Genomic DNA, 27,717 nt, shown 5'->3' with positions numbered 1-27,717 from the left:
CAAAATCTTTTCCAAGCGGGAAGGTAAAAGCCGAAATTCCAAAGGCATACATTTTAGAATCGCTCGTTTTGTGTATTGCATAAAATGAGAAAAGGCGATGGAAAAAAATATGCGTTTTTGACAGTTGCTTGTTTTTGTCATGTCACGTCTGTGACTCACATTGCTGGTTCATTCTGCTAGTGCCGTCCGCTTGCTACTGTCGTTGCTAGGCTTATCGAAAACGGCTGCCCTATTCCTCGGCGTTCTTGGTTGAATAGTTATTTCAAGCGAGTTTGTAAGTGTTCTAAACATCCTCCAACACCAGCATGGGCTTCAAGCATTTAATTACGGTCAAGGCGAATGAAGTTATTCCGGTGCACAAGTATCGATCGGAGCGTACCGGACTGACAGTTATTGTCGGTGAAGTCGAAGGACCGGTAGTGAACGGTTACTTTACGCTCGCAACCGAGGCGCACGACGATGATGGCTTGCCGCATACCTTGGAGCACCTGATTTTCCTCGGTTCCGAGAAGTATCCGTACAAAGGCATTCTCGATTTGGTGGCAAATCGGTGTTTGGCGTCCGGCACGAATGCTTGGACCGATAGGGATCACACCTGCTATACAATGACTACGGCTGGTAGCGAAGGGTTCCTTTCTCTACTACCGGTCTACTTGGACCACATCCTGTATCCTACGCTAACCGATTCCGGCTTCGTCACGGAGGTTCATCATATAACCGGGCAGGGCGAGGACGGTGGCGTCGTGTACTGTGAAATGCAGGGACGCGAGAATACGGGCGAATCGAGAGTGAACCTGGAGCTGCTGCGGGCTGTCTATCCAAATAGCGGCTACAGTGCCGAAACCGGTGGCATCTTGAGCAATCTTCGTACCAGCACTACGAATGAAAAGGTGCGCGCCTACCACGCAGCGTTCTACCGTCCGGATAATTTACACGTCATCATAACCGGGCAAATAAAGCCAGATGATATCTTTAAAGCCCTTGAACCAATTGAAGAGAAAATTGTATCGAAAGGAGCCCTTCCACCCTTCGAACGCCCGTGGCAAACGCTGGTAGAGCCATTGGAAGAATCTAAAAATATGAAAATAGAGTATCCGGCCGATGAAGAGGATTGCGGATTGCTGAACGTGGCTTGGAGAGGGCCCAAGGCTACAACGGAATACGACACACTAACGGCCTGTTCGGTATTGCTTCGCTACCTCACAGATACCTCAGCTAGTCCGGTGCAGCGAGAGTTCATTGAAGTCGAGGATCCTTACGCTAGTCGCGTAGGATACAGCATTGTGGAGAACTCAGTTTCATTGCTGTACATATCGTTCGAAAATATACCGCTCGGCAAAGAGGATCATATATTCCCAAAACTCTCCGAACTGCTTGCATCGATTGCGGGTGGTAAGGAGAAGCTGGATATGCACCGAATGAGAAACGTGATCGAGCGCTATAGGCTCGAAGCACTCAGCAGCTTAGAATCCAACCCGCACGACGATATTGCATTTCACGTCATCGGAGACGTGCTTTACGGATCTGACGAAACAGAGGTAATAAGATGAAATCCCAAATCCACATGGTCGTTGTGAATAATGGCACTTGATGTATTATTTTTTCTTCTATCCTCCCATAGTTCGATAAACGGCTGAATGTTAACAGATGTCTGCAGACATTAAAGGATAAGGAAGAGAGTTTTTGGCTGACGTTGTTAAATGATTACATTATAAATGTAAGTATAGTACGGATAGTACCGCAACGGTTTATCGTAATCGAGGAACGATCTAACGAGATTTATAATGAGAATATTAATGTGTGTGTGTGTTTTTTTTTCAGAACAAGCACGTCGTAGTTCGAGCAGTCCCCAGCATCAAAGAAAACGAACGCACAGCGAACGTTGAGCAGAAGAGATTGGAAAAACAAAGGGAAACGCTCGGCGAAAGCGGGCTGAAAGAAAAGGAAACCATATTGTCCAACGCGATGGCTACAAATGAAATAGCTCCTCCAGACGAGATGATTACCTCGATACCTGTACCATCAACCGAAGGGATTAAATTCTATCCCGTCGAGGTGTATACGTCGAAAACGGAGAAAAATCCCCCGGGATTGAAGATAGGAGATTTACCAGTTTATGCGGAAGCATACGATTTGCATACGAATTTCTGCTATGTAAGTAGAAGGGATAATAATTTGGAGGGCAAATAGCAGAATGATGCGCGCTAATGGCAATCCAATGCGTGCCTTAAATTCATTCTGTCTTTCAGCTAAAGATTACCATGAATACGGAGCCACTAAGCGTGGAATTACGGCCATACTTAGTTTTGTTGATGGAATTATTCACTGAATCACCTATACGTCGGGGAGAAAAACTTATCCCGTACGAGGAGGTTGTGGCTACTCTGGAGTCCAACACGGTCGAAACTTTGACGGATCTTGGGTTCAGTTCCCTGAATCGTTTCAGCGTAGGTGCATACTCGAGCACAGCTACACTTTACATGCAAGTGATCCGGGAAAAGTATACAACTGGCATCGAGCTGATCACGGAACTGTTGCACAAAACCGAATTTACGCCCGAAAGGATTAAAGTATGTGCTACGAAGCTTATTAACGAAGTGGCACAAGTGAAGCGAGAAGGAAACTCTATTGCTAAAGACTTACTAAAAGCTATGCGCTACCGCGAAGATAGTAACGTACGCATAAGCTCACTGTTAAAACAGTCCAAATTCCTTGCGTCATTGTTGGAGCTGCTGGAGAAGCCAGATTCGGTGAATACGGTAATTGAAAATCTTAACAAAACGCGAACTGTAATTACGCTACCGGAAAATCTTGCCATCCATATGGCTGCGGATTGGAGTGCGATGGAAGGATTAGGAATCGATCTGGTCGTGCCGTGGAAGCGCCTAGTACAATCTAATGTGACGGAACAATTGGTAAAAAGGTCCGTAAGAAGCGTTATCTTGTGTACACATATCCATGTCACCTTACACTTTCGCTCCATATTTTTATCTCCAGATTCACAGCTTTGCCAGACTGGGAGCATATGGTTAAGAATAACGATGCACTTAAGCCATACAGTGGTGTGATCGTGGGATTGGGCAGCGTCGAAAGTGCATTTCTGTTTCGCACTTGTCAAGCCATCACCGATTTCAATGATCCAGATCTGGTGCCACTTCTCTTGTTCCTTCAATACCTCACTCAACTGGAAGGTCCACTGTGGCGACAAATCCGAGGACAAGGATTTGCCTACGGGTATAATATAGTACCACGACCAAACGAAGGAATGTTATACTTCACGCTTTATCGAGCTTCAAACGTTGTTGCAGCCTATAAAGAAGCTGTTACTATTGTGGTAAGCACAACGACAAGATTAGCTTAAAAATGCAAATTAAAATTATCAAAATAAAAACGATGCGGAGGAGTAATGCATTAATTTATCTTTGCATTTTCAGGAAAAGCAAGTCATCGATGGAGCGGAATGGGATGCAACTCTGTTGGAATCGGCTAGAAGCTCGTTGATTTTCGAAATAATTGCACGAGAAAATAGCATTGAAAAAGTAGTGAATACATCAATCCTGGCAAGCTTCAAAGGAGTACCGGTAGGCTATAATCAATCTCTGGTGAGTCAAGTCGGCAAGGTGACAAAAGAAGATTTACAGCGTGTAGGGAACCGCTATGTGAAGCATCTATTTTCCTTCACTGACACATGCACTGCAATCGTTTGCCACCCAGACAAGGCCGCGGATATCGCGAGCTCGTTCAAAGACATGGGATTTCAGATGAAAGTAGAAACTAGCCTTGATGAAAGTATTCTTGCTTAATCGCATAATCGCGGCGATGGCTGAAGCAGGATAATATAATTTACTCTATACATCAATAATAATAATGAATAAATAAATACATTTATTCCATGCGTGAAGTTGTAGTCCATGTTAAAGATCATTTAATCCGAAAAAATAGCTACCTATAATTGAACGTTTAGTCCAGATGTGTCAAACTACTCACAACTGTTCGGTGGGGTACTTTTTATCCCTGAAAATCCATTAGCGGCTCATAATATCTTACGTCGAATATCGATGCTAAAGGTGATCCATTTCAAAAATCGACTGGATTAATCATAATTTGGCTGCGTCGCGGGTCACATACAGGACCCTCAGGGGCCACCAGCTTGATATACCTGGTTTATTCATACAATCTCCCCCACTCCCGATCTTGATCTTATTTTTATAGATACTTTGAGGTCTTGCTCATTCGCCACTTTCTCCCCCACTAATCATCGTCGTAGTGAAATGGAATATTGCTTCTACCTTCCAGTCGGACACGTTAATTCTTCGTCTTCTTTAGCACAACAACCGTTCTCGGCCAAAGCCTGCCTTAAACCACAAATGAGCTAGGCTTTCAGTGACTTATTGATTACCCATAGCAGGATAGTCAGTCCTACGTGTGGCATCACGGTTCATTCGGGGCATGATGTTAAGTTGTATGAGTTGACGACTGCACCACGAAACTGGCCCACAAGGTTAATCACTGCAACATAAAAGCAAATTTGAGTTCAGTTTGAAGACACGAAAAAAAAACACGACCCGTGTTATTTTGTCACAAAACATGTTTTTGCATTGTTTTATTCTGCTCTATTTGATCTCAATACTTCTAAATCCGTTCACACATAGATATTTAAATAGATGTTGTAAAACAATGGGTAGCAGGTTTTAAGTTCTTTCCATCTGTACATGCATATTAAATTTGAGTAAACAAGGAACTGCTACCGTTTGGTGCAATTCGAAAGGGTTGTGCTCTTGTACGACCACGGAAAGGTTTGAGAAAGCTTTTATCCTGTGTAAACTCTGCTGGCGCGTAGTAAGGTCCTTCAGTTTCCAGGTAGATATCCAAGCAGGACATTGCTCGTTTTAATTGTTTCGGTAAAATGTCACACGAGTTTTCCAATGCCGACAAACTGTTGCACCAGTATTCCATTTCCTAATTGAAGCAAAACAAAACATATGTTAGAGTGCTATTCACACCACCAATAGCTTTGGGTAGAAATACATACCCTCACTGAGCTGTTCGATACCGATGTATGCTTGCCATTCCAGTGTAATGAGAACGACCACAGCGGTGATGCATCCGGATACCGACATGGTACACATATATAGCTTTCAAGTTTAGCCGAGCCGCGTATGACTATAGCACGGAAGTACAGGTCACTAGCAGTGGCTATAGAATCCTCCAGGAACATACCAGCTACGCCTGATGAAACGTAATCCTCAAATGAAATGGAACTCCACTGCAGTACTGTGCTGGAGATACGTATCGGATGTCCATGTTCATCGTTGATTGATGTATCTATCATTTTGCTCTCGAGATCGTGGATCTGCTTGTAGAGCTTCAACCGTGCCTCCCATCGTGCTCTAACGGAGTGGATGATTGACGGGATGGTTTCATGCAATTTACCGCCAGTCTCTAGGCTATCATTTCCGACGTCAAGTCCTTGAACGCATGTGTACGCCGTCGAAATGTACTCTAGACCGCAAAGTTTCTGCACCCAAAGAAAAGGGCTGCCGAGATTTCTTTCCTTTAGCATGCGTGCCAGTTGATTGATGTCTATCGAAAGATCCTGCAGCTGATATTTTATCTTCGGATTGGGACATTCCTCTCCTCTATCTCCGCAGAACAGTTCATTCAGCACGCTGTCGGTGGAGAGAACGTCGCTTGCGGCTGCCCCTACAGAATGGAAATCTACTAAAGCAATGTTCATGGTTACCACCTGCATGTTAGGCAGATAGAAAAACGTCAACGAAAGTCCCGGACCGGGTGAATCGGGAGAGAGGGATGAAGAGTAATCCTTTGCCCGGATCTTTATCGTCACACTAAGAGGATGTGGTTTGAAAAGTTTCTCGCGCCGTTGTTCTGCTAGATTTGTTTTCATATGCCCCCGGTGATGCCGCTTTTTCATGCCCCGGTCTACGTCATGATCGTTTTCGTCATTGTCCGAGTCAACGCGATCGTGAGAATTGCTGCCGGATTCGCGACCACAGTGAGCTTCCGATTCATACGTATTTACAGATGTAGCTATTTGCTTCGCTTCCTCTTCATCACCATGTATCGCCGTCGTGAGCAGATGATCTAGAAAAGAAAACAGTTTCAATGATCACCCAACGACACTCTTTCACAAAACCTAAACATACCGCAAGCTTCGCCATAAGCAGTAACGTTGGCATAGAGCAGATACAAGGGTTGCGGAAGCAGTCGAACTGTTTTCCTCGTTTTCCACCCTTTCTCGATGGGCATTTCTAGTGCCTCTTGCAGTGGCCTGGTTGCGATTAGTAAATCGCGAAGACGGGGACCCAACGAATCCAGGCGCTCCGTTTTGCCAACAATATCCTTTTCAACGGCTTGCTTTAGAGTGAGCAGTTCCTTTAGGTGAGCATCGAGCTCTTTGCGCTGCTGCAGCTCCCATTCCAGTCGAGCAATGCGCCGTGCATGTTCGTCCGCTTTTGTTTGTTCTGGTCGGGACACCGATTCTGGAGCTTGCTCGTAAAACTCCTCCACCGGCACAAGTTCGATTTCTTCATCTTGACTCTTGAACATGTAACAACGCTGTACTTCGCGCTTCAAGTGTTCTGCTTCGTACAGTAAATTTTGCAACTGCAAACGATTGCTGTCGACACGTAGCTTTTCCTTGTGCAGAGCATCGCGGCCTTCCCGAATGCGCACTTTATCAAGGCGATTCAGCTTTTTCAACAGCACAAATGCCAACGATCCTTCGATTCGTTTCTCGGCAATCTTCTGCTTGGCATCCTCCAAGCTGTCCGCCTTCAGTTTGGCGATGTCCGCAAATATTGATCTCAGTTCATCACAGGTGACATGAAACAAGTTCGCATCTTTGATTGGCGAGCGTTTTCTAGCCTCCTGTTCCTCAAAAGCGATTGTATTCTGTGAAAAGGGAAGTTGCGGTTACTTCCATTACCATTCAACCAAAAATAAAAAAAATAAATACCATGTAAACATCCTCCTTCAATGTTTTAGCATTCGAAGACGAATTATCCACCGCGATAGAATTGCTCGTTTTGCGTCGTTTCTTGTCGGAGCTGGGATCAGCACTTTCCGGCTTGCTAACCATTTTAATGATTGCGATTGGAATCGTAAAATGTGTGAATCTTTATTAAAAGTCCGGTGCTGCGACACTTTTTCTGCAGGTTCCGTCTGGAAGGAAATGCGTCAAGCGACCTTCTTCTTCTTCTTCTATTTACGTTGATGGGTTACATCTTCCTATACTCTCTTTTTGGGAGGCATAATCAGAGGCGTACCATCTGAGTTTGGGAGTGGACTGTCATCCATGTCTCCCTTTTTTGCCCAGTTTGGTTTATATTGTGTCGTTAGTTACTTTGTCTTTTTCCGTTTTTTCCTCCGTTCATTATTATTATTATTATTACGATTTTTATTATTTTTGTATTGTATTGAATTTTTGACTACCTTATACCGGGCTAGACTCGGTTTATTATTTCTAAGCGGTTTTTCCAGTTGGTTCCCATTCCATGGTCTTCCATTATGTTCAATTTAAATCATTTTTTTTCGTTTGTGTTTGTGGGTTGTGCTGGTTTTTTTTCATTGAATTATTTTTTTTTGTGAGGTTCTGAATTATTGTTCTGTTTGTTTTTTTGTATGCGGTTGTCTGGTTATTGTTTTTTTAATCTTATTATTATTATTTTTTAACATCACTCTGTTTTATTCCTATGTGTGATGGGATCCATATAATTTGAGCGTCTATTTGACTTGCTATGTTTAAAATGTTTTAAAGTATTTCCTCAATTTTTGTTTCCTTGGAGGTTTTTCTTAGGATAGTGCAAGAAGTTAGACTATGTGTGTATATTATTGGTTTTTCAATTTTTTATTCTACCGCTGTTGGAAGTACTTTTTTAATAGCTATTAATTCTATTATCGTTATGACCCAAATAGCCAGAATTGCTTAAGCAGCTCATTTTGGCACGCTAAAGATCGCTGCTCTAATTCGCCTTTTGCAGTAGATAAACAGCATCAAAGTTCTATGTGGGTCTTTCAAACAGCGCCTAAGCAGCTTCCTTATGCCACGATGCCAGGGATTATTTTTCTTTGTGTTTTATTTTCAAGCAAGCGTCATCGATGAAATAAATTAATTTATGATTTTTTGGTGCACAAGTTGTTAAACAGCCTGTAAGTATTTTATTTTGATTTTTTTTAACTTTACCACGTAAGTTGGCAACCAGCATGCCCGGGTATTCCATACATTTTGTATGGAGAATGACGTTTCTCTTCTTCCTTTTTTCGTATTGTGCTTATTTTTGAGTCAAATCCAAGCGATTCCAAATTTCAATTTGACCGTTATTTTTATAATAAAATTTAAAAAAAACTTAATGAATAAATGAAATAGAAGAGAATATATGGTCGGCATTACTTGCTTACAGCATTAAAATATAGAAAGCATTGTTTACCTATGAAAATCGTTAATATTTTGCATCAAAACGTGTGGAATACCCGGGTATGCCGGTTGCCAACTTACGTGTGTAAATCTGGTTGCCAACTCTACGGTTAAAGGTTAAAAAAAAAAACAGATTGAAAGAGCTTGCTCATTGTTGGGTCGTTCTGCAACATACGTGTAAAAAAGGCTGTAGCTGTCAAACGAAAGCTCTTTTTAGCTGAGCGTTGGATATGTCAATTTGTTGATACCAGCAGCAAAAATGTTCTAGTCTAGTCAAAAGACGAGGAAACATTCTATTATTGTGAACAAATTTAGTTCTTTACTTTGCTGTTATCATGAGCACCGAAGTAGATAAACCATTACCAAACGAATCAGAGAGCACGGAGGAGGTTAGTAATGCAGGAGCCATAGACGGTGATTCGGTTGTGGCTTTTGCTTCGGAGCAACACACATCTCCATCGGCTGCAGATTCCACATTGGAAGAAAGTAAAGTATCACCTACCAAAAATGGTGCCGGGCTTCTCGGTTCAGCACCATCGAAACTGGCCAATACGGTCGCAACTGTGAGTATGGTTTTACCGGAGTTCAGCTCCAGTATATTGGCGAACTTCTTCTAACGTCGCTGATCCCGATTCAATCGTAGGATTTATGGGTGGAAACTAAAACTGCTGACGGCAAATCGTACTATTATCATGCCATAAGTCGCGAAACGACATGGACCCGCCCGGAAGGTCCTAATGTGAACGTGATGACACAGGCAGAAGTAGAGGCTCTCAACAAACAGCAGCAGCAACATACGAAGTCTGCTGAACAAAAGGTCATTGAGGTAAATGCAAGTTCTGCGTCCGATATACCGGTTAGTTCAGCAACAATACCAGCCGTTATTCCATTGCATACCGCGATGACGCGCTTTACCGGACCTCCGCCTTCGTTTGGAATGGCTCCCTTTGGAATGCCTCCACCTAATTTCACCAGTTTTCCACCATGGAACCCGCCAGCAGTCGGCAGTGGACAAAATTGGTCCATTAGTCAAACCCTTCCCTTAGATGCTGCCAAGCAAGCCATGAACGAAATAAAGCTAAATGAAATTGATCCGTCGATCGTTGCTAGGGCTACGGTTTGGAGCGAGCACACTGCACCCGATGGACGAATGTTCTACTACAACGCCTCAAAGGGAGAAAGTGTATGGGAGAAGCCGCAAGCCTTGCGTGATTTGGAAAGTGAGTTTTTTTTTGTCTCTTTACTAGTTCACCTTCATCATATTTGTGATTATATATTGATCTGACTTTTATCTTTGTAGAGGCTAAATTGACGGTATGGAATGCAAAGCAGAAATCCAAAGCACCGCCTTCGGTTCCGCCTTTCTTGGCACCACCGATACCACCCCAGATGCCGCTAATGTCTGCCATGCAGGCACCGCCTGCTACGGGACTAAAGATACAGCAGTTTCCTTCTCCTCTTGCAACTGCAGCTATTGGACCGGTGTCTGGATCGGGTGTGCGGCTTCAGCAGTTGCCCGTCGCTGCGTCAGGTGTTGTGTTTGATCCTATTACATTTATGGTTAAGAATGAAAAGGCTGCAGCAGAAGAAGAACGAAAGCGAAAGCTAGAGCAAGAGAAGAAACGCAAAGAAGATGAAGAAAAGGCCAAATCCAACAAGCCGCAAGATAAAAGCCGCCCTATTTCTAGCACTCCAATCAGCGGTACTCCATGGTGCGTGGTTTGGACCGGCGATGGGCGAGTTTTCTTTTACAACCCTTCAACCCGTACCTCGGTATGGGAAAGACCGGAAGAGCTGAAAGAGCGCGCAGACGTCGACAAGGCGGTGCTTGTGCCCCCACAGCAGCTTCTGGGCACGGTGGCCCCGAAAGAATTGGAAGGGGTGGCAAGTAGCAAGGGACAAACAGTGTTAGGAACAGGAAACTCAGCTACTGCAACATTGGCAGAAAGTGACGGTGGACAAACTGCCAGCGGTGGTAATACAAACGAGCCACGGTCCGCCCAAAGCGATACGGAGTCTAGCGTGGATGAGGATGGTGAACATCCAAGCAAAAAGCTGAAATCCGACCTGGAAGCTGTTATGAAATCAACGCATTCCCTTGGCAGCAATCGTTCTGGCACTGATCCGGAAAAGGAAGCTATAGCAATGGAGGCTGAGGCAAGAGCAGCTCGCGAGCGAACATTGATACCTCTAGACGCCCGTATGAAATCGTTTCGGGAAATGCTTCGGGAGTTGGATGTATCTGCTTTTAGTACTTGGGAAAAGGAGCTTCATAAAATTGTGTACGATGCACGTTATCTACTTCTGACCTCCAAAGAACGTAAACAGGTTTTCGAGAAGTACGTGAAAGACCGAGCAGATGAGGAGCGACGAGAGAAGCGTAACAAAATGCGCCAAAAGCGCGATGACTTCCGCGCCCTTATGGATGCGGCTCATTTGCATGGAAAGTAAGTATTTGGAATGGCAGTTAGATACCACAATAGAGCGTTTGGTTTGTTCCCGTATGTACAGGAATACGGGCGTACGGCGTAAGGCGTACGTAATTGTAAATGTGTTTAATTCGTTTTAGGTCATCGTTTAGCGAATTTGCTCAGAAGTATGGCAAAGATGAACGATTCAAGGTGATTGAAAAAATCCGCGAACGCGAAAGCTTGTTTAATGAGTATATTGTGGAAATTCGGAAGCGCGAAAAGGAGGAAAAACAAATTCGCAAAGAGCAGGTAAACATAGAGGGCTTTATTTCCCTATCCCTATTTAGCATTTCCATCTACACATGTTGTGATTATTTTTTATTTCAGATAAGAAAAGATTTTCTTACTATGCTTCGTGAAAGAAGCGATATAAACCGTCACACACGGTTTAGCGATATCCGCAAAAAAGTGGAAAGTGATAGCCGTTATAAAGCAATCATAGAGCACTCACAACGCGAAGAACTGTTTGAGGACCATATCAAGGCACTCAAAGAAGAAAAACGCAAGGCAAAGGAGAAGGAAAGAGAAAAAGAGCTAAAGGAACGTAACAGCCGCAGCGAACAGCGCAGTTCGCGTAAATCAAGGGATCGGTCGCGCGATCGCCGTAGTCGCTCGAATGATCGGGAGGTAAGTCAATCGGCAAAGGGTCCTAGCAACCATGATGGCACTGCAAACAACAACAATGACGAGGACGAAGGCGAAGATTGTAACACGTCGGATGAAGATGAAATTGAGCGACAACAAAGAGAACGTGAACGCAAAGCGCGTGCAGAGGCCAGTATTAAGGAACGCGAGAAGGAAGTGCAGCGTACATTAGCTACTCATTTGCGTGATCGCGACAAGGAGCGGCAGCATCACCAGAGAGATGAAGCTATGCGTCATTTTAACGCTTTGTTGGCCGATCTAGTACGCAATACAGACCTCACGTGGAAGGAGGTAAAAAAGTTGCTGAAAAAAGATCACCGTTGGGAATTAATTTCCATGCTGGATCGAGACGATCGTGAAAGGTAACATCGTTTGTCGGATAAGACGATTTCAACTGTTAGTTAATGATATGATTGGTTTCGTTTGGTTCTTTACTTTTCAGACTGTTCAACGAACACATTTCTAACTTGGTGCGCAAGAAACGCGATAAGTTCCGCGAAATGTTGGATGAAATTCCTTCCCTTGAACTAACCTCTTCCTGGAAAGACATCAAAAAAAGTATTCGTGATGATCCACGGTACTTGAAATACAACAGCAGTGACCGGGTAAAAACTTATTGTACCACTCTTAATACTTCAGGACTAAGTTCTGTGAGTGATTTTTTTTTATCGCAACAGGGCGAACGAGAATTTCGAGACTACATCAAAGACAAGACGGCGAATGCTAAACTTGCTTTTCGAGAACTGCTGCAGGAATGTAAGTTTATTACTCACAAAAGCTTTGAATTATACCGTGAAAATGGAAATCATTTGCGTGAAGTAGAAGACATTTTGCGAAACGATAGCCGCTATTTGATACTACATCATATAGCAGGGGAGCGCACGCAAATGATTTTAGCTCACTTAGAGGAACTGCATAAGCGCGGACCGCCGCCCCCTCCAACTGCCAGTGAATCTTTACGACGAAAGTAAGATCGGTATCTGATAGAGGTAAAAATAGGAGAAGGTGTCCTCTGAATATGGTATAAAGATTTCTTCTCATGACTCGATGTACTGCTATGAGAAAAAAGGGCAAATTGTGTGTGGATAAAACAATTAAAATGGCATTAATTGAACTATTGTGTTACGGGATTCAATAACAAGATGACAGCCTGTTCAACAATTTGTATTTTGCGGGATCGCCAACGTAGAGCTTAAAATGTCGACGAATATTATCGGTTTTAGAAAAATATCCAAAGAATTCAGTACTATTGTTATAATTATACTGACGTTACATCGAAAACTGAATGCTTTGCATCATTACAATTTTACTACAAATCTACAAACATAACAGAAAACAATCGACAAAAGCAAAAACATCCTAGCATGTACTCAATATCTGGAAACGTTTTTGTATACAGTTTGTTCCAATAATTGCGGTTCCTATTTTGAAAAATCTCTGCAGTCCGAAGCTTCGCTGGGGGATACTATCTTCTTCTTCTTCTTGGCCTGCTCATGTACGAGCACGTCTAGTAGACATGGCCAGGTCGCCAATCCGTTTCCAGGAAACTCGGTCCTGGGCTGCAGTCCTCCAACCACGGCTGCATCCGATCTCCGACAGGTTCGACTCCACCTACTATAGAGGGATACTATAGACTCTCCTATTTAACTTCTATCCGGACACGTTCCTATTCGTGAAGAGTGGTAACCATATATTATCACATATCCAAGCTTTGGTACACGTACTGGTACCAACATTTCGGGGATGGTGGCACATAGCGAATCACGACGGGGGTGGAATCGAAAACTAAACAGGTAAATAAAATACCTTAGGTTACGGGAAAATTAATAAAATAATTTGCAAGCCAAAATTGTTTACGATTTACATATGCTAGGCGGGACAGACCTTAATATTGCCTGAACGAACATTTAACACAGCTTACCTTCTTCATGTGTATACGTCCGTATTTTAAAATGCATAGCTTATCGCTTGTATCTTAATTTTTCAGTTTAAGATATCATTTCAACCGTTTTAGAATTAAACAACAAATAAGCAATCAACAACAATGAATCATACAGATCCAGCTTGTTGGTGCAGAACGAATTTGGACTAGAGTCGACTCCCCCCCCCCCCCTTCTTCCTCTCCTCCCGCCTGTGGCCTGGATCCATCACCCGTTAACGTGGCAAAAGAAGTCTGGTGATCTGATATGATCGAATAGATCGTATCACCGTAACCGTATTTTATTCCATTGCCGAAAATAAAAAAGAGGAAAAATAGTGGCGCGCTCATCTGTGCGGTCAATTTTATTGATGGTAACAGCTATGCACAATTATGCAATCACTTAGCATTAGAATGGTTCCAGTCCAACATCGAGTGCGCTTGATTTGTGTTTAGAGTGCATATAGCGTTCATAAGTGTCGTCATTAATGGAGGCGCTTTAGGGGATAGTAATAAATACACCACACTGGTCGCAGAGATGGTACACGCATTTCATAATCATATCATAACGACGCACAATTTTCCAGTGGGTTTAGTAATGCGGGACACAATACAAAATGTGACATCCTTTGTATGGTCAATTACAGTTTAGACAACATAGCTATCGGGCAGCTCAAAACTTACGTCGAGATGAGCCTCGCGAGCCAGATGTACAATTTGAGCCAGATGGACGGACAGCATAGCTGCTTCATCCAGATCGTCCTTTGGAAGGATTCGCAGTTTCGATTTCTTGATGAGTTCCTTTGCCTCATTCACGTTAGTGCCTTGCAGCCGCACAATGATGGGCATTTTGATATTGAGCTCCTTCGTAGCTTGGATGATACCTTCCGCGATGACGTCACAGCGCATGATGCCGCCGAAAATGTTAACTAAGATCGCGTGCACCTTCGGGTCAGAAGTGATGATTTTGAATGCTTCCTTTACTGCCTTTACACTCGCGCCACCGCCAACGTCTAGGAAGTTGGCTGGATCGCCACCGTGCAGCTTGATGATGTCCATCGTGGCCATTGCGAGACCGGCACCGTTCACAAGACATCCAATTGAACCATCGAGCGCGATGTAGTTAAGGTCGAACTTGGATGCTTCAACCTCTTTTTTGTCCTCCTGTGACAGATCCCGCTTGGCAAATAGATCCTTCTGCCGGAATTCAGCATTGTCGTCAAAACGCATTTTGGCGTCAAGGGCAAAATCTTTAAAGTGAACGACGAGGGAATACAAGAGAATAGCAAAAATGATTAATACTAAATAATTATCGAGAAAGTTAAGCAAGATTTAATTTTACCCAAGTACAAAATAAAATGCTAATAAAACTTATGAAATGTTGGTAGCATAAAAATATAAAACAATATATACACACATATTCAGCAAAAGAATATAAGGTCAACATTAACATATGTGACTACGTTCAAAAACTAACTTTAAACTTTGATTCTGGACTTGAACAGGATTTGAAATCACATGCTGGTATCCAATTTGATTTTGATAGCATACACTATATCAGAACTGTATCACATACAAATCATACATAAATTATCTCAAACTGAGCATCAATAGAAGGAAGCTTTAACACACTACGCAGAAAATAGCGTCAACTATTAAAAATTGAAGCAAAATAATAAAAATAATGAATTACATTTCAGGATGGTTACTTACACTCTTCACCTAGCGATGATATGGTGAGTTGATGATACATTTATCAACATGTATAATACGGTTATATCAGAAAAACAGTTTAAACGTAAAAAGAGTAAATTTTAAATGTTAATTGGGTTGTTTTCAAAGTTCAATTTTAGAATGTTTAGATTTAATGTCTATACCACAATCATTCACGAAATGCAGCTATTTACTATTTATACGATGCGGTGTTTGTTTCTTTGCAATTTACTGACGCTTCTTGTAATCTTACGGCGACTCTCGCGTCTCTTCTATAGCATTATCGCACAGTGTATTCTCCAAAATAATTAATTGTTACTATGGAGTTTCAAGTTAACTAAATTTCTTAAAGTGTAGCAACATATTTGCCATTAGCAATAGTTAACTGTTTCAAGAATAAAGAAAAACTGGGAGAAAACAGAGATTCCAAGAAAATGCAGGAATCATGATAGTTCGCGATCAAAGATTGATATTGGACAGCAATTGATGTACAATAATATTAACAGTTATGTAGCGATAAAGCAATGCTTTTTGCGGTATCTACAAAACATTAAAAATGACCTTACCGCAGTCTGAGCTGCTTCTGAAGCAGTTATTCTACGTGAACATGTGTACTGTTGCTTCGTTAATACTTACACGTTTCAGCGGCATCTTCCGCATACGGATTAATCTCTATCAGCAATGCATCCTTCTTGACAAACAAATCGTACATATTGAGCAACATTTTAGCGGTCTCCTCCACTTTGTCATTGAGTCCCACCTTCTTGGCGACCTGCAAAAAACGTATTATGAATAGTACAGTACGAGTTTTGATTCAAGAAACAGCCTGTATTCATCTTACCTGAACTGCTTGCTCCTTCTGCAGACCTTTGTTAATGTCAATAGGTTCGTATACAATGGCATCTGGGTTTTCAGCAGCCACTTCTTCAATGTTGACACCTCCTTGAGACGATGCGATTAGAACAGGTCCCTTAATGAAAGTAAAGATTCTTACTGTAGTCGAAGTTATGTTTATGGAAACTTTACTAAAAAAAAAACACACATACATTGAAAGCACGCTCCATCATAACGGCAAAGTAGAATTCTCGGCGAGGAAACTTTCGTTCCGCCACCATGACAGAATTGCAAATACGTCCCGCTGCTCCCGTTTGTTTAGTGACGAGAAGCTGATTGATCATTTTGCCCGAAATATCTTCTGCCTCCTGGGGTCTGGAATAAAATAGAACAATACCATGCATTTGCTAAAAACAAACATGGTTTTACACATTTTCACATTACTTACGAAAACACCACACGGACACCACCCTTCAACCCATTCTTAAAGCTTCCTTTTCCGCGCCCACCAGCTAGCACTTGGGCTTTCAATACCAGGTTCTTTGTATTTAAGTCTGTAGCAATTTTCTTAGCTTCCGCTCCGGACGTTGCGACTCCAAACCTGAAAATATGAAGCAAACATGAAAAATTTAAATGTACTTTGAACTCACACACACTGATACGGCAGGGGTTAATGGTGAATAATGAGTTCGATTGCAACATAGGAAGAACAAAGGTGATAACTTGCTGATGCGGTTGAGTTTTGTTTACGATCGGACGTAACCCATCCGATTTTACGCTGCGTGATGTAGACAACAGTACGCGATAAGACGTAATCAGCTACAGTGTCTACTATCAACAGTGCCAACAAATTCCTAGCGTTTTGTTGTGCGTTGAAATTCTATTTACATACAAAATGCATCGCTACATCGGAATCTAATCAATCATTCGTATACCGGTTTACTTACTTGGGCGTTGGAATTCCCGCTTCATTTAGGAAGGAGTAAGATACGTGCTCTTGCACATTTAGGTGGCGCTTCTGGCATCCACTTGCAAGTACCTGGAAGAAAAGGATTTCAGTGTTTCAACATATCGATTTTTTTTTTCACTGGCCTAACACATGATCAATGACGTTTCCAAGAGTAATTCGCTCTATAGCAATCGCTAGTGCCAGCTGGGCCACTTTTTTGCAGTGGGACATTCACGGTACGCGAAATCGCTCGAGGAAAACATTGCATAATCTACTGCGGTAGAATACCAATTTGCAGTTTGACCGATTCAACACAATCGACTTATGGCAGGGCAACTTTCTAATACGCTCCTAATTGTGCTATTTATATCGTTGATGTCCTCAACAATGTTCTGCCTTGCCTCAGACGCTGCACAGTTTCACGGTCATCGTGCATTACATAAAATTTCTCAGCCGAACAAACTATTCATTTTAAGATATTTAACTTTTCTGATTGATGTCAATGATTCAAACGTGGAAAGTACTTACCTTCGGAGAGGATTTACTTGCAATGTCGGCCAGAAGGAAGCTCGATCGACGGAGAATGAAAGCCATTTGCAAATGTATGGCGGTAACGATGGCAGAAGATAGTAAAGAATATACTCTCGAAAGGATTTATGCCTAGAATAGTGGCTCTTTCATCCGTGATCTTTCGTTGCGAGCAAAGTTAATGGAGATTGCAAGAAGGTGTATGTAGCAATTTTGACAGCACATTCGTTGAAAAAAAATGAACGGAGAGTTTGACAGCAACTTACCGATTTGGAAGCGTAGGTGTGCCAAGTGATTGAACATTTGTTCTTGTATCATTCAAAATAGTTAAATATATCAGCTAATAAATGCGAAAAAATTATCATTGACGATCGTGTGCAATCAGAAAACGGATATGCTATATATTTATGTACGCCGATAGTGAAAATACCTAGCTATACATCAGCAGTGTATAAACCTTGGCTTAACAGTAGACTCCGTTGTATTTATGAGCATGGTAATTCGTTTTTGATATGATAGCGTGTTTCAAGATAAAAGAGAAATAGAGTTCAGATGTTTACGCCTTTCTCTAACAGAATTGTATTTAAAGTGCGTAGTATAAAGCGCGAATAAATACAATCAAAATGAGCTACAAATTTTTTACAAAATACATTCTTTTTCGAGTGATATTTTAAGGTATCATTTGAAATATTAACTACAAGTACTTGGATTAACTCGACTGCAAGTACTTGGAACTTTTGTCTCACCTGGTTCAAGAGCATATGCAGTGCCATGTATTGAGGAGGACATTGATTTCGGAGGCGTGTAGGGCGGGTTTATTAGAACAAAATTAAGTATTAATTCGAGATATGTTTTTCCAATTTATACAACCCGTTTCACTTCAAAGAATCGCTTGAGATAGTACACTTGCCCCACTGTCATGACTATGAGCACAATGGCTTCGAAGAATGACCACATAACGACTCTGGAGTTCGTGCTTTCATTGATGGACCGATGAATACGATCACGTACCTGTCAGGTGAACAAATGGTTAATATTTGTTTTAGATTGTTACTTTCGCTTATTGCTTACATGCATGTAGTCTTGTTCGTGTTTAATACTGGTAAGGGTGCCGGATAGTTCACGAATCATGTCCTCTAGCTTTGTATGGCCGGCTTCACCTTCGTTAACTGCACCAACTGTTCCTTTGGGTGCTTCTCCGATTTCCATCGAAAACATGACCACCTGTACATACAAGACCAACCATTCGATAAGGAACAAGCACAAGGCAAATGATCGACCTTTGAAAGTTACCTTAGGCGTTAAGGTAGACATTTTGTTGCTGAAGCAGTAGTGATAAATGCCTGTCTCGTAAGCGGAAAACGTATACTTTCCGGAAGATTCCTTTTCGCCTTGATAGATTACTTTCTGATCTGGGCCGCTGATACGTACTTCTATATCAAGAAAACCTCCTTCAACAGTTTCAAACATCAGTCCTGTAATGTATGAAAGGGCAGGCCAAGTTAATTCCTCATCGATGTGAACTGAACCAAAAAGATTGTACTGTATGTGTTGTAGACATTGCCTACCCAATTTCGTTCCTGCTTCTGCCCGGTCGAAGAAACATTCTTCCGAATGTGGATCCACTGTGATAAAGTATCCTCTAATAGGTACAACACACAAAAAGAGGAAACATACGAGGAAATTCAGCAAAAGTTTCATTTTGTTGTTAGTTTTGGCTTGTGTTGCAGCCACGTAATTTGACGTCTGACGAGAACACGAAGAATCGGCAGCATTGTTTTTTTCGTCTTATGTCATGCGGCTGTCAGTGCTTGAGATATCCCACTGAAAAAAGTATGCAAATGCCACCCGCCATGCAATTCACAGCGATTTGCGAGGGCGCGCGAGGGCTCGCACGCCATACAAGTTCACCGCTTCAGAGCCCTCGCATTAAAGAGCTTGCGAGCCTTGGTAGTTTTTTCACCCCTAGTTTTAGCACCCGTCAAACATTGCGAGGGTGGGGAGCGGTATCATCTGCTCGAAATCATAAGGTCATTAAATAATCTTTATTTTTCATTCATAAGTTTTTGTTGTTGAGGTGTTATTCGCCAAAAAGATTACAGGCGGTCCCCGAGATACACGGTTAATGGGGACCGAAAACGGCCGCAAAATACCGCGTATCTCGAATTTCCTCGTAAGTCGAATCTCGTGATTTCCAGCCAAAATATCACTAATTTTCGTGCAATTTTGCAAGTAGGGGATCATTTGATATGTTTCTACTGAATTTAACAGTTTTAAACGATTTGAAATAGTATTTCACATTCGATCAATACGGAAATTATTTGGTATTTCGCAATGGATGTGTCAAATCAGTACAATTTGCTCAAAGAACTGTCAAATTTAGAAAAACGCGTATCTCCGAATCCGCGTATAAGAGGTACCGTGTATCTCGGGGACTGCCTGTACTTCTCCAATTTTTGTGGATTTTTGCAAAATAAAATCTCAAAATGTAGGTGTTTAGTAAGCTATAATTTTGAATGTTATACCTGCTCTCGGGGTGCTATAATTATAACTGCTAAAACTAGGGGTGAAAAAACTACCAAGGCTCGCAAGCTCTTTAATGCGAGGGCTCTGAAGCGGTGAACTTGTATCACCGACAAACCGACATGACACTGGCGTTACAAAAGTGTCCCACAGGAAAGTACTGTCATTTACCAGTGAGGCGAACACTTCTGTCAAAGTAAACTCTGTTCACTGCTGCTTCGATGTAAACAACTTTTCTAAATACAAATGGCGAAGGAAGTGTGAGGCAAGATTTTGTGAGAATTATTGGACAAAACACCCTGGAAAATCATTTTATAAGTTTCCAAATCAATGCAAAAGATGTGAGAAGTACATAAAACAATACGCATTGGAATTTGCGAAGAAAAACAAAAAGGGGGTTTAGCAGTTTCTTCTCTATGTCAGTGTAGTAAGCGAATCATTATAGAGATGGCGCTAGTGTTTAACGTATTTTCATTTGAAATAAGGAGACAACTTTTGAAGCTCATTTTGTTCGAAGTGTCACGTCGGTTTGTCGGTGCTTGTATGGCGTGCGAGCCCTCGCGCGCCCTCGCAAATCGCTGTCAATTGCATGGCGGGGCAGTTATAATTATAGCACCCCGAGAGCAGGTATAACATTGAAAATTATAGCTTACTAAACACCTACATTTTGAGATTTTATTTTGCAAAAATCCACAAAAATTGGAGAAGTACAGGCAGTGCCCGAGATACACGGTACCTCTTATACGCGGATTCGGAGATACGCGTTTTTCTAAATTTGACAGTTCTTTGAGCAAATTGTACTGATTTGACACATCCATTGCGAAATACCAAATAATTTCCGTATTGATCGAATGTGAAATACTATTTCAAATCGTTTTAAAACTGTTAAATTCAGTAGAAACATATCAAATGACAAATTTGGTGGCTTAAACAATCCCCTACTTGCAAAATTGCACGAAAATTAGTGATATTTTGGCTGGAAATCACGAGATTCGACTTACGAGGAAATTCGAGATACGCGGTATTTTGCGGCCGTTTTTGGTCCCCATTAACCGTGTATCTCGGGGACCGCCTGTAATCTGTTTGGCGAATAACACCTCAACAACAAAAACTTATGAATGAAAAATAAAGATTATTTAATGACCTTATGATTTCGAGCAGATGATACCGCTCCCAACCCTCGCAATGTTTGACGGGTAAGGTGGATTAAAAATATTAAGTGGTGGATAAGAGCCTTTGGGGGGTCGCCATAGTTGAGGGACTTTACGTCATTTTAAAACCGTTCACTAATGGTTTCCGCACACAAAGCATAGCAACTCCAACACTCCTACACAAACCGTTGCACATTGCATTGCACAAAATACCTTTTTTCAATCAGAACCAATTAATACACAATTTTGGAGTGGCGAGAATAAAAACAGTTTAAAAACAAAGTGTTGTGTTGTTCCTCTTTTCAAAGTATCTCTTCCAAAAAAATAGATACATACATACTGAGTGAAAAAAAATCAAGCAAAGTGGTAGAGAGGGGAGAGGAAGATGGGGGGGCCCGGGAGGAAATAAGACTTTTGGGTCTTATTTCAGCATCTTGGGGGAAACATCAAACAAAAACACAAAAAAAAGAAGAAAAATAAGAGGTGAGCGTATTAATTTAAATTTCAGTGAAACAGTGAAGAATGAAGAGGTGTTTAAGGTGTTGGAGAGTAAAACTCCCGGCAAAAGTGTGGCATGCTACAACCCATTTTTGTTCGCAAAGGCAACTGAAATGGCGATTGGATGTAGGCCATTACAAACGTCCATACTTAGTTTTGTGTTCTTTGATACTATTACTTATTTATTAACACATTAAAATATAATTTATAACAAATAACATGACACGTTAAAAAGGTGGTCTGTTCTGTCCGGACGGTCAACGATCTCTCTTCGTAGAACGATCTTTCGATCGTGTCCTGCACCGCACACACACCTCTACAAGCACAGTACAACTGTCATTGCAAGCTGTCTTGGTACAGCGGTACAGGCACAGGGTGGTTGCCAACATCCCCCCTTCTTAATACTGCCGGTACGCTTCCATCCACGGTGGCGTTCTTCTGACACGCGAAGAGCGTCGTGGAGGCTGCACGGGTAGATATGATATTACGTCATTCGTCGCAACCTCAGAAGATTCAATTGGCTCCGGACAAACATTCATAGAAGACGGTAAAACTGAAGACGATAACATTGATGACGATGACGATGGCTGTGCTGATGTTGTTGCTGATGATGATGACTGCGATACTGCAGTTGATGACGATGATGACGGTACACTCAAGGATGGTGCATCTGATGATATAGACGAATACAAGGACGGCTTGGGGTTGGAACAGGTATCAGGTACTGGTGATGAGGAACAATATTGACTAATACCCCAAGCATCTAACAATCCATTGAAGAACATTGTAGACTCCATTTCATCTTGTTGATTATTTGTGTTGTACCGATGACGCAGCTGATTTATGTGTGAACGGAGCGTTCTGCCAGATGTGGTTAGAACCTTAAATATCACACTTCCGATCTGCTCATCAATCACACCAGGAACCCAACTCCATTTGTTAACTTCATAAAGCTTCGCATATACAGGATCACCAGCGTTGAACTTTTTGGGTTTATGCTCAGAGGTATACGTGCTAGGCGAAGGTCGCAGTGGTGGTCGTAGCAGCTCTAAGGTTGAGCGTATCCTTCTGTTGAACATAACATCCGCTGGAGTTTTCTGGTTTTCTAACAGCTTATTAGGTGTACTCCTGTAAGTCAGCAAAAATACATCTAACGCATCTTGCAACGAGACCTTCCCCTTCCTGATTTTGCTGAGTGCTCGTTTGAACGTGTCCACAAAACGTTCAGCCTGGCCATTAGACTGCGGATGGTACGGTGGACTTCTGATGTGCTGTATGCCATTACTATTACAGAAATCTTCAAATTCCCAGCTCGTGAACTGTCGCCCGTTATCACTAACGATAGTCTTCGGCATACCAAAACGAGAGCAAAGTCCACGAAGCATTTCTATTGTGGCCTTTGCAGTAATTCTTGTCGTTGAAATTATCTCAGGCCATTTGGAATAAGCATCGATCACTAGTAGAAAATACAGTGAACCCTCTCTTATTTGACACCTCTCCAATTTGAAAAACCTCTCTTATTTGAACATTTTGCACGATCTCTTGATTTCCAATACATTTTTGTTCCTCTAATTTGGAAAACCTCTGAAATCTGTGTCCCTCTTATTTCAGTATGGTGTTGCCATGGTTATTGAAAGATGTATGCTCAAATTAGTGATTCTGTTCGCACTTTTCTATAGCAACAGTTAAGGCTGCATACTAAATGTTCTGTCTCTTTCTTGTTTATATGGACCTTTCATTCACTTTAAACCTCTGTAATTTGAAAACCCCTCTTATTCGACAGTCCCATCGCCTCTCAAATAAGAGAGGGTTCACTGTACAAGCCATCTATTGGTCCAGCGAAGTCCATGTGGACTCTTTGCCATGGAGCGCTGCACTTAGGCCAGGGTATTGGAGCGTTATGAGGCTGAGTTTTCGCGGCAGAAGCACACGCTTTGCAAGATTTGACCATTTCAGCTATATCTGAATCAATCAGGGGCCAATAAACATAACTCCTAGCTATTGCCTTCATTCTTTCGATTCCGGGGTGCCCATTATGCATCAGTTTCAACACCCGACTACGTAGACATGCAGGAACAATTACGCGATCGCCAAAAACTATACAGTTGTCGATCGTTGAAAGGCCCTCACGCCTTGCGAAAAAACATTTCATCTCAGGACTTTTCACTTCCTTTTTTGGCCAACCATTCTGAATGAAGTTTAATAACGATCGAAGCACCGGATCTTTCTGAGTTTCTCTCATTATGTCGCAAAAAGCCAGAGGTAAAGCATTTGTAGCACTCTGCAAAATAGCTGCTGTATCATTTTCTAGCTCAATGCTTGCAATAACATAATCTTCCTCTGGTATTTCATGCTTGTTGATCAAACGCGACAAAACATCGGCATTCCCGAATTTATCTGTTTCCACATACTCTATATCAAAGTCATACAAGAGTCTAAAAATGTCTACCAAAAAGCATGCGATGGAATTTGGTAACAGCATACACGACGGCTAAACCTTCGCGATCTGGTTGGCTGTACCTCTGTTCAGTTGCTGTCAGAGCACGCGATGCATGTTGTACTACCTTAACACTCCCATCTGGCAACCTATGGGATATTGTAGCACTAATTCCGATGGACGATGCATCTGCTGAAACAATTATTTCCAATCGCGGATCATAATGCATAAGTAGAAGATCAGACGACAATATCTTTTTAAATTGTAGAAAGGCATGCTGACACTTCTGGGTCCAGCAAAAAACATTCCCCTCTTTAAGCAAATCATCTAGGGGCTGCCTTAACATTCGCATGTTCCGCACAAACTTGCCATAATAGTTGATCTCTCCCAGGAAAGATCTCACTCCTGAGACGTCAGTTGGAGGTTGAAGTTTTGTGATGGCCAAGATTTTATCTGGGTCTGGTCGCAACCCTGTTCCATCCAGCAAATGACCTAAATATTTTATTTGGGACTTATGGAAACTACATTTCTCAGCCCGAATGGTAAAACCATACTCCTGAAGTCTAACCAGGACAGCTTGAAGGTTCTTTGAATGGTCTGCATTGTCTTTGCCTCCAACTACAATGTCGTCTAAATACGCAGCAACTCCTTCAAGTCCAGCCAACATGGTATCCATCAACTGCTGGAATGCTCCGGGTGCAGCTTTGATCCCCTGTGGTAGCCTGTTATACCTATATAGGCCTCGATGCGTGTTCACCGTCAGCAATTCACGACACTTCTCATCAACCTCAACTTGGAGGAAAGCATCGGACAAGTCGATCTGACTAAATACGCAACAACTTTGCAGGCTAGCAAAAATATCCTCAGGAAGAGGCAATGGGTATTGGTGAGCCATCAATGCATTATTTAAACCGGTGGAATAATCCCCACAGATACGGATACTTCCATTTGCCTTACGCACAACCACAATCGGCGCGGCCCATTCGGAATAATCTACGTGTGTGACGATACCTTCTCTTTCCAATCGCTGAAGTTCATCATCAACCGCTTGCAACATAGAATACGCCACTGGCCTTTTTGGGCGAAAAACCGGAATGGCTCCTTCCTTCAACACTATCTGCACCTGTGTCTTCATACATTTTCCCAGACCATCAGCAAACAACGCAGGATATGCCTCATTCAGCTTCTCAGCATCCGTTACTGCATTTGCAATGCGCCGGCAGATTGATGACAATGGCACATCCCAGAGACCAAAAATGTCCATCAAATCCGCACCTAACAGCAACAAATCAGCTTCTGCGACGTGTATGACACACTGGTGGCACTGGTCTACAATCTTGGCTTCACATATAAAATTGCCTAAAAGCTTTAAGGGGTCTCCGGATGCCGTTTTAGCCTTTACCTTTGTCGGCTTTAATGGAGGTCTTCCTATGCGGATCCACTCCTGATGCGAAATAATACTGATATCGGCACCGGTATCCACCATCATCCGGACAGACAGACCATTTAGCAAAACATTCACGCTATTGCGGTTCATACACCTTAGGCTGTTAATCCAAACAGTACTAACACGCTTGCGATTTCGATTCTTATACCATCGACCTGCACTGGCACAGAAACCTTGTATATGACCGAATTTATGGCAGCGATTACATTTACGGTCCTTGTTGGTGCATTTGTTAGCGTGATGCCCTTCTCCGCATAACCAACATTTAATAAAATTTCTTTGTTTCTGACCATGAGGATTAAAATCGTTAGCTTTTACTTTGCCTTCATTGGCTTTACGGTGATATGAATCTACACCTCCGGATTTAATTGCCAGCACCCTTTCACTAGCTTCAGTTGCTATCATCGCACTATCTGCCTTAACGCGTACCAAACGTTGGCATTCATTTGCAAGCTGCTCTAAAGTTGCACTATTTTTCTCCTCTATCAGCGATAAAAGCTTCAAACGTAAATCGCGATCACTCTCATCCTTTAAACCGCATACCATAACAAGGCACTTAAACTGATCTTCTGTCATCGAAGTATATTCAGCATCAACACACGCTATATTCACACGACACGTGAATGCAAGTAAATCCTCCGAGCGTTGCTTTGTTATGGTAAGGCATTTGTATCGCTTACTCAGGATCGATTCCGTTTTGCCAAATAATGCCTTTAGCTTCAACACAGCATCGGCAAAGGAGAGGTCACGAGGAGCACTAGGCAAAATAAAGTTGCAGAAACGGTTATGCTCAACAACGCCAAGCTTACGGGTCAGCAGACGAACGCAAGCTGCATCTTCCAACCGGGAAGCATCATGCTCGAACAGGTCTTCGTAACGGGCGTACCACGCCTCGAATGTAATACCCGCATCCGTATCGTACTGGAACTCATTAATATTGCTTGCAAGTGCATCTAAAATCAACTCAGGATTAGTAGGTTTGGCGAGTACCTGTTGATCTGGCTGCTGCTGCGAAAATGTTGCAGGATGCGATTGCTGCTGCTGTTGTTGTAGTAGTTGGCCCACCAATTTCATATGCTGTTCCATTTGTTTCTGCTGCATTGCCATCTGCTGCTGCAACAAATACAAAACGGTATTAAAATCATTGGCGGCGTCTGTCGTTGCTGCTTGGGTTGGTGCCGCTTGGGTTGGAGCCGCTTGCTGCGATGGCGGGTGCTGCATAAAAGTTGCCGGAAAAGTTTGCGCCATTTTGCGAGAGACGTCGTTCTTCCATCGTATGGTCTTCGGGGCTCAGCATTCTCCTCTTTTTCCAATGAATTTTGACGAATGAAATGACCGGTTATCGTTGGGATCGTATTGTTCTCGTCGCCACTTTTGTGTTCTTTGATACTATTACTTTTTTATTAACACATTAAAATATAATTTATAACAAATAACATGACACGTTAAAAAGGTGGTCTGTTCTGTCCGGACGGTCAACGATCTCTCTTCGTAGAACGATCTTTCGATCGTGTCCTGCACCGCACACACACCTCTACAAGCACAGTACAACTGTCATTGCGAGCTGTCTTGGTAGAGCGGTACAGGCACCGGGTGGTTGCCAACACTTAGAGACAGCAAAATACTGATGCGTGTTAAAAATGAAACCGAAGCAAAAAAAAACTAAAAAATATTAATTTAAAACACGGTGATTGTGCCATCGAAGTGGATGTTTACGAACACAAAACCTTAAATCAAAAGCAAGGGAATAATCAGAAGTGATGCGTGCAGGTTTTTGAGTGAAGAAGAGCTTCTAGAAGGTCTTCAACCTCAAAATGTATCAGAGGTACAGGCGGTCCCCGAGATACACGGTTAATGGGGACCGAAAATGGCCTCAAAATACCTCTCGCAAAATATAGAATCTCGTGATATCCAGCCAAAATAACACTAATTTAAGTGCAATTTTGCAAGTTAGGGGTGGTTTTAGCCACCAAATTAATTATTTGATATGTTTTTACTGAATTGAACGGTTTTAAACCTTTTGCAATGATATTTTACATTCAATCAATACGGAAATTATTTTGCATTTGCTAATTTATATGTCAAATCAGTACAATTTGCTCAAAGAACTGTCAAATTTGGAAAACCGCATATCTCCGAATCCGCGTATAAGAGGTACCGTGTATC

The 27,717-nt window shown here is 42.2% G+C and overlaps 6 protein-coding genes across 7 annotated transcripts; 2 read left to right on the top strand and 4 right to left on the bottom strand.

Annotated features, from left to right (window-relative positions):
• Positions 1 to 140: 140 nt before the first annotated feature.
• Positions 141 to 3,895, top strand: LOC121594288 (uncharacterized protein C05D11.1-like). The gene is made up of 6 exons (XM_041917387.1): positions 141 to 1,538; positions 1,622 to 1,717; positions 1,822 to 2,154; positions 2,250 to 2,923; positions 2,998 to 3,334; positions 3,435 to 3,895. Exons 1-6 carry the CDS (start codon positions 306 to 308, stop codon positions 3,801 to 3,803), a joined length of 3,042 nt encoding a protein of 1,013 aa, XP_041773321.1. The 5' UTR covers positions 141 to 305; the 3' UTR covers positions 3,804 to 3,895.
• A 675-nt stretch (positions 3,896 to 4,570) lies between these two features.
• LOC121593692 (THO complex subunit 5 homolog) lies at positions 4,571 to 7,254 on the bottom strand. Its single transcript, XM_041916274.1, has 4 exons — positions 6,980 to 7,254; positions 6,168 to 6,915; positions 5,033 to 6,105; positions 4,571 to 4,959 (listed from the first exon to the last, which is right to left on the bottom strand). The coding sequence occupies exons 1-4, from the start codon at positions 7,100 to 7,102 to the stop codon at positions 4,720 to 4,722; spliced, it is 2,184 nt and encodes a 727-aa protein (XP_041772208.1). The 5' UTR covers positions 7,103 to 7,254; the 3' UTR covers positions 4,571 to 4,719.
• A 1,391-nt stretch (positions 7,255 to 8,645) lies between these two features.
• Positions 8,646 to 12,667, top strand: LOC121593404 (transcription elongation regulator 1). Its single transcript, XM_041915711.1, has 7 exons — positions 8,646 to 9,000; positions 9,081 to 9,657; positions 9,738 to 10,884; positions 11,007 to 11,157; positions 11,236 to 11,915; positions 11,996 to 12,158; positions 12,231 to 12,667. Exons 1-7 carry the CDS (start codon positions 8,773 to 8,775, stop codon positions 12,522 to 12,524), a joined length of 3,240 nt encoding a protein of 1,079 aa, XP_041771645.1. The 5' UTR covers positions 8,646 to 8,772; the 3' UTR covers positions 12,525 to 12,667.
• Positions 12,668 to 13,807: 1,140 nt separating this feature from the next.
• Positions 13,808 to 17,707, bottom strand: LOC121593400 (succinate--CoA ligase [ADP-forming] subunit beta, mitochondrial). Of its 2 annotated transcripts, XM_041915699.1 has the most exons (8): positions 17,496 to 17,707; positions 16,966 to 17,057; positions 16,467 to 16,619; positions 16,231 to 16,393; positions 16,026 to 16,154; positions 15,821 to 15,956; positions 15,185 to 15,193; positions 13,808 to 14,721 (listed from the first exon to the last, which is right to left on the bottom strand). In XM_041915699.1, exons 1-8 carry the CDS (start codon positions 17,559 to 17,561, stop codon positions 14,120 to 14,122), a joined length of 1,350 nt encoding a protein of 449 aa, XP_041771633.1. In that variant the 5' UTR covers positions 17,562 to 17,707; the 3' UTR covers positions 13,808 to 14,119. The 2 variants fall into 2 exon arrangements, with proteins under 2 accessions (XP_041771633.1, XP_041771634.1); XM_041915700.1 differs by lacking the exon at positions 15,185 to 15,193.
• Positions 17,708 to 18,287: 580 nt separating this feature from the next.
• Positions 18,288 to 19,282, bottom strand: LOC121592603 (transmembrane emp24 domain-containing protein 2). Its single transcript, XM_041914222.1, has 4 exons — positions 19,064 to 19,282; positions 18,789 to 18,970; positions 18,567 to 18,719; positions 18,288 to 18,506 (listed from the first exon to the last, which is right to left on the bottom strand). Exons 1-4 carry the CDS (start codon positions 19,194 to 19,196, stop codon positions 18,357 to 18,359), a joined length of 618 nt encoding a protein of 205 aa, XP_041770156.1. The 5' UTR covers positions 19,197 to 19,282; the 3' UTR covers positions 18,288 to 18,356.
• A 2,555-nt stretch (positions 19,283 to 21,837) lies between these two features.
• LOC121594224 (bromodomain-containing protein DDB_G0280777-like) lies at positions 21,838 to 27,105 on the bottom strand. The gene is made up of 2 exons (XM_041917278.1): positions 26,542 to 27,105; positions 21,838 to 22,795 (listed from the first exon to the last, which is right to left on the bottom strand). The coding sequence occupies exons 1-2, from the start codon at positions 26,797 to 26,799 to the stop codon at positions 22,784 to 22,786; spliced, it is 270 nt and encodes an 89-aa protein (XP_041773212.1). The 5' UTR covers positions 26,800 to 27,105; the 3' UTR covers positions 21,838 to 22,783.
• Positions 27,106 to 27,717: the final 612 nt, after the last annotated feature.

Source organism: Anopheles merus, chromosome 2L (assembly GCF_017562075.2).
Source record: "Anopheles merus strain MAF chromosome 2L, AmerM5.1, whole genome shotgun sequence".
NCBI classification, from domain to species: Eukaryota; Metazoa; Arthropoda; class Insecta; order Diptera; family Culicidae; genus Anopheles; species Anopheles merus.
This window is presented reverse-complemented; position numbering and strand designations above follow the sequence as displayed.

Bases quoted from the DNA above. Each gene is read 5' to 3' on its own strand.
- LOC121594288 (XM_041917387.1), top strand. From the start codon at position 306: ATGGGCTTCAAGCATTTAATTACGGTCAAGGCGAATGAAGTTATTCCG. The intron at 2,155-2,249 runs GTAAGTAGAAGG...TCTGTCTTTCAG, and splicing joins TGCATACGAATTTCTGCTAT to CTAAAGATTACCATGAATAC. The intron at 3,335-3,434 runs GTAAGCACAACG...TTGCATTTTCAG, and splicing joins AAGAAGCTGTTACTATTGTG to GAAAAGCAAGTCATCGATGG.
- LOC121593692 (XM_041916274.1), bottom strand. From the start codon at position 7,102: ATGGTTAGCAAGCCGGAAAGTGCTGATCCCAGCTCCGACAAGAAACGA. The intron at 6,916-6,979 runs GTATTTATTTTT...CCCTTTTCACAG, and splicing joins TGAAGGAGGATGTTTACATG to AATACAATCGCTTTTGAGGA. The intron at 6,106-6,167 runs GTATGTTTAGGT...TTTCTTTTCTAG, and splicing joins TGCTTATGGCGAAGCTTGCG to ATCATCTGCTCACGACGGCG.
- LOC121593404 (XM_041915711.1), top strand. From the start codon at position 8,773: ATGAGCACCGAAGTAGATAAACCATTACCAAACGAATCAGAGAGCACG. The intron at 9,001-9,080 runs GTGAGTATGGTT...ATTCAATCGTAG, and splicing joins TGGCCAATACGGTCGCAACT to GATTTATGGGTGGAAACTAA. The intron at 10,885-11,006 runs GTAAGTATTTGG...AATTCGTTTTAG, and splicing joins GCGGCTCATTTGCATGGAAA to GTCATCGTTTAGCGAATTTG.
- LOC121593400 (XM_041915699.1), bottom strand. From the start codon at position 17,561: ATGGCTTTCATTCTCCGTCGATCGAGCTTCCTTCTGGCCGACATTGCA. The intron at 17,058-17,495 runs GTAAGTACTTTC...CTTTTCTTCCAG, and splicing joins CAAGTAAATCCTCTCCGAAG to GTACTTGCAAGTGGATGCCA. The intron at 16,620-16,965 runs GTAAGTAAACCG...TCATATTTTCAG, and splicing joins GCGGGAATTCCAACGCCCAA to GTTTGGAGTCGCAACGTCCG.
- LOC121592603 (XM_041914222.1), bottom strand. From the start codon at position 19,196: ATGAAACTTTTGCTGAATTTCCTCGTATGTTTCCTCTTTTTGTGTGTT. The intron at 18,971-19,063 runs GTAGGCAATGTC...CATACATTACAG, and splicing joins AGAAGCAGGAACGAAATTGG to GACTGATGTTTGAAACTGTT. The intron at 18,720-18,788 runs GTAACTTTCAAA...TTGTATGTACAG, and splicing joins TGTCTACCTTAACGCCTAAG to GTGGTCATGTTTTCGATGGA.
- LOC121594224 (XM_041917278.1), bottom strand. From the start codon at position 26,799: ATGGCGCAAACTTTTCCGGCAACTTTTATGCAGCACCCGCCATCGCAG.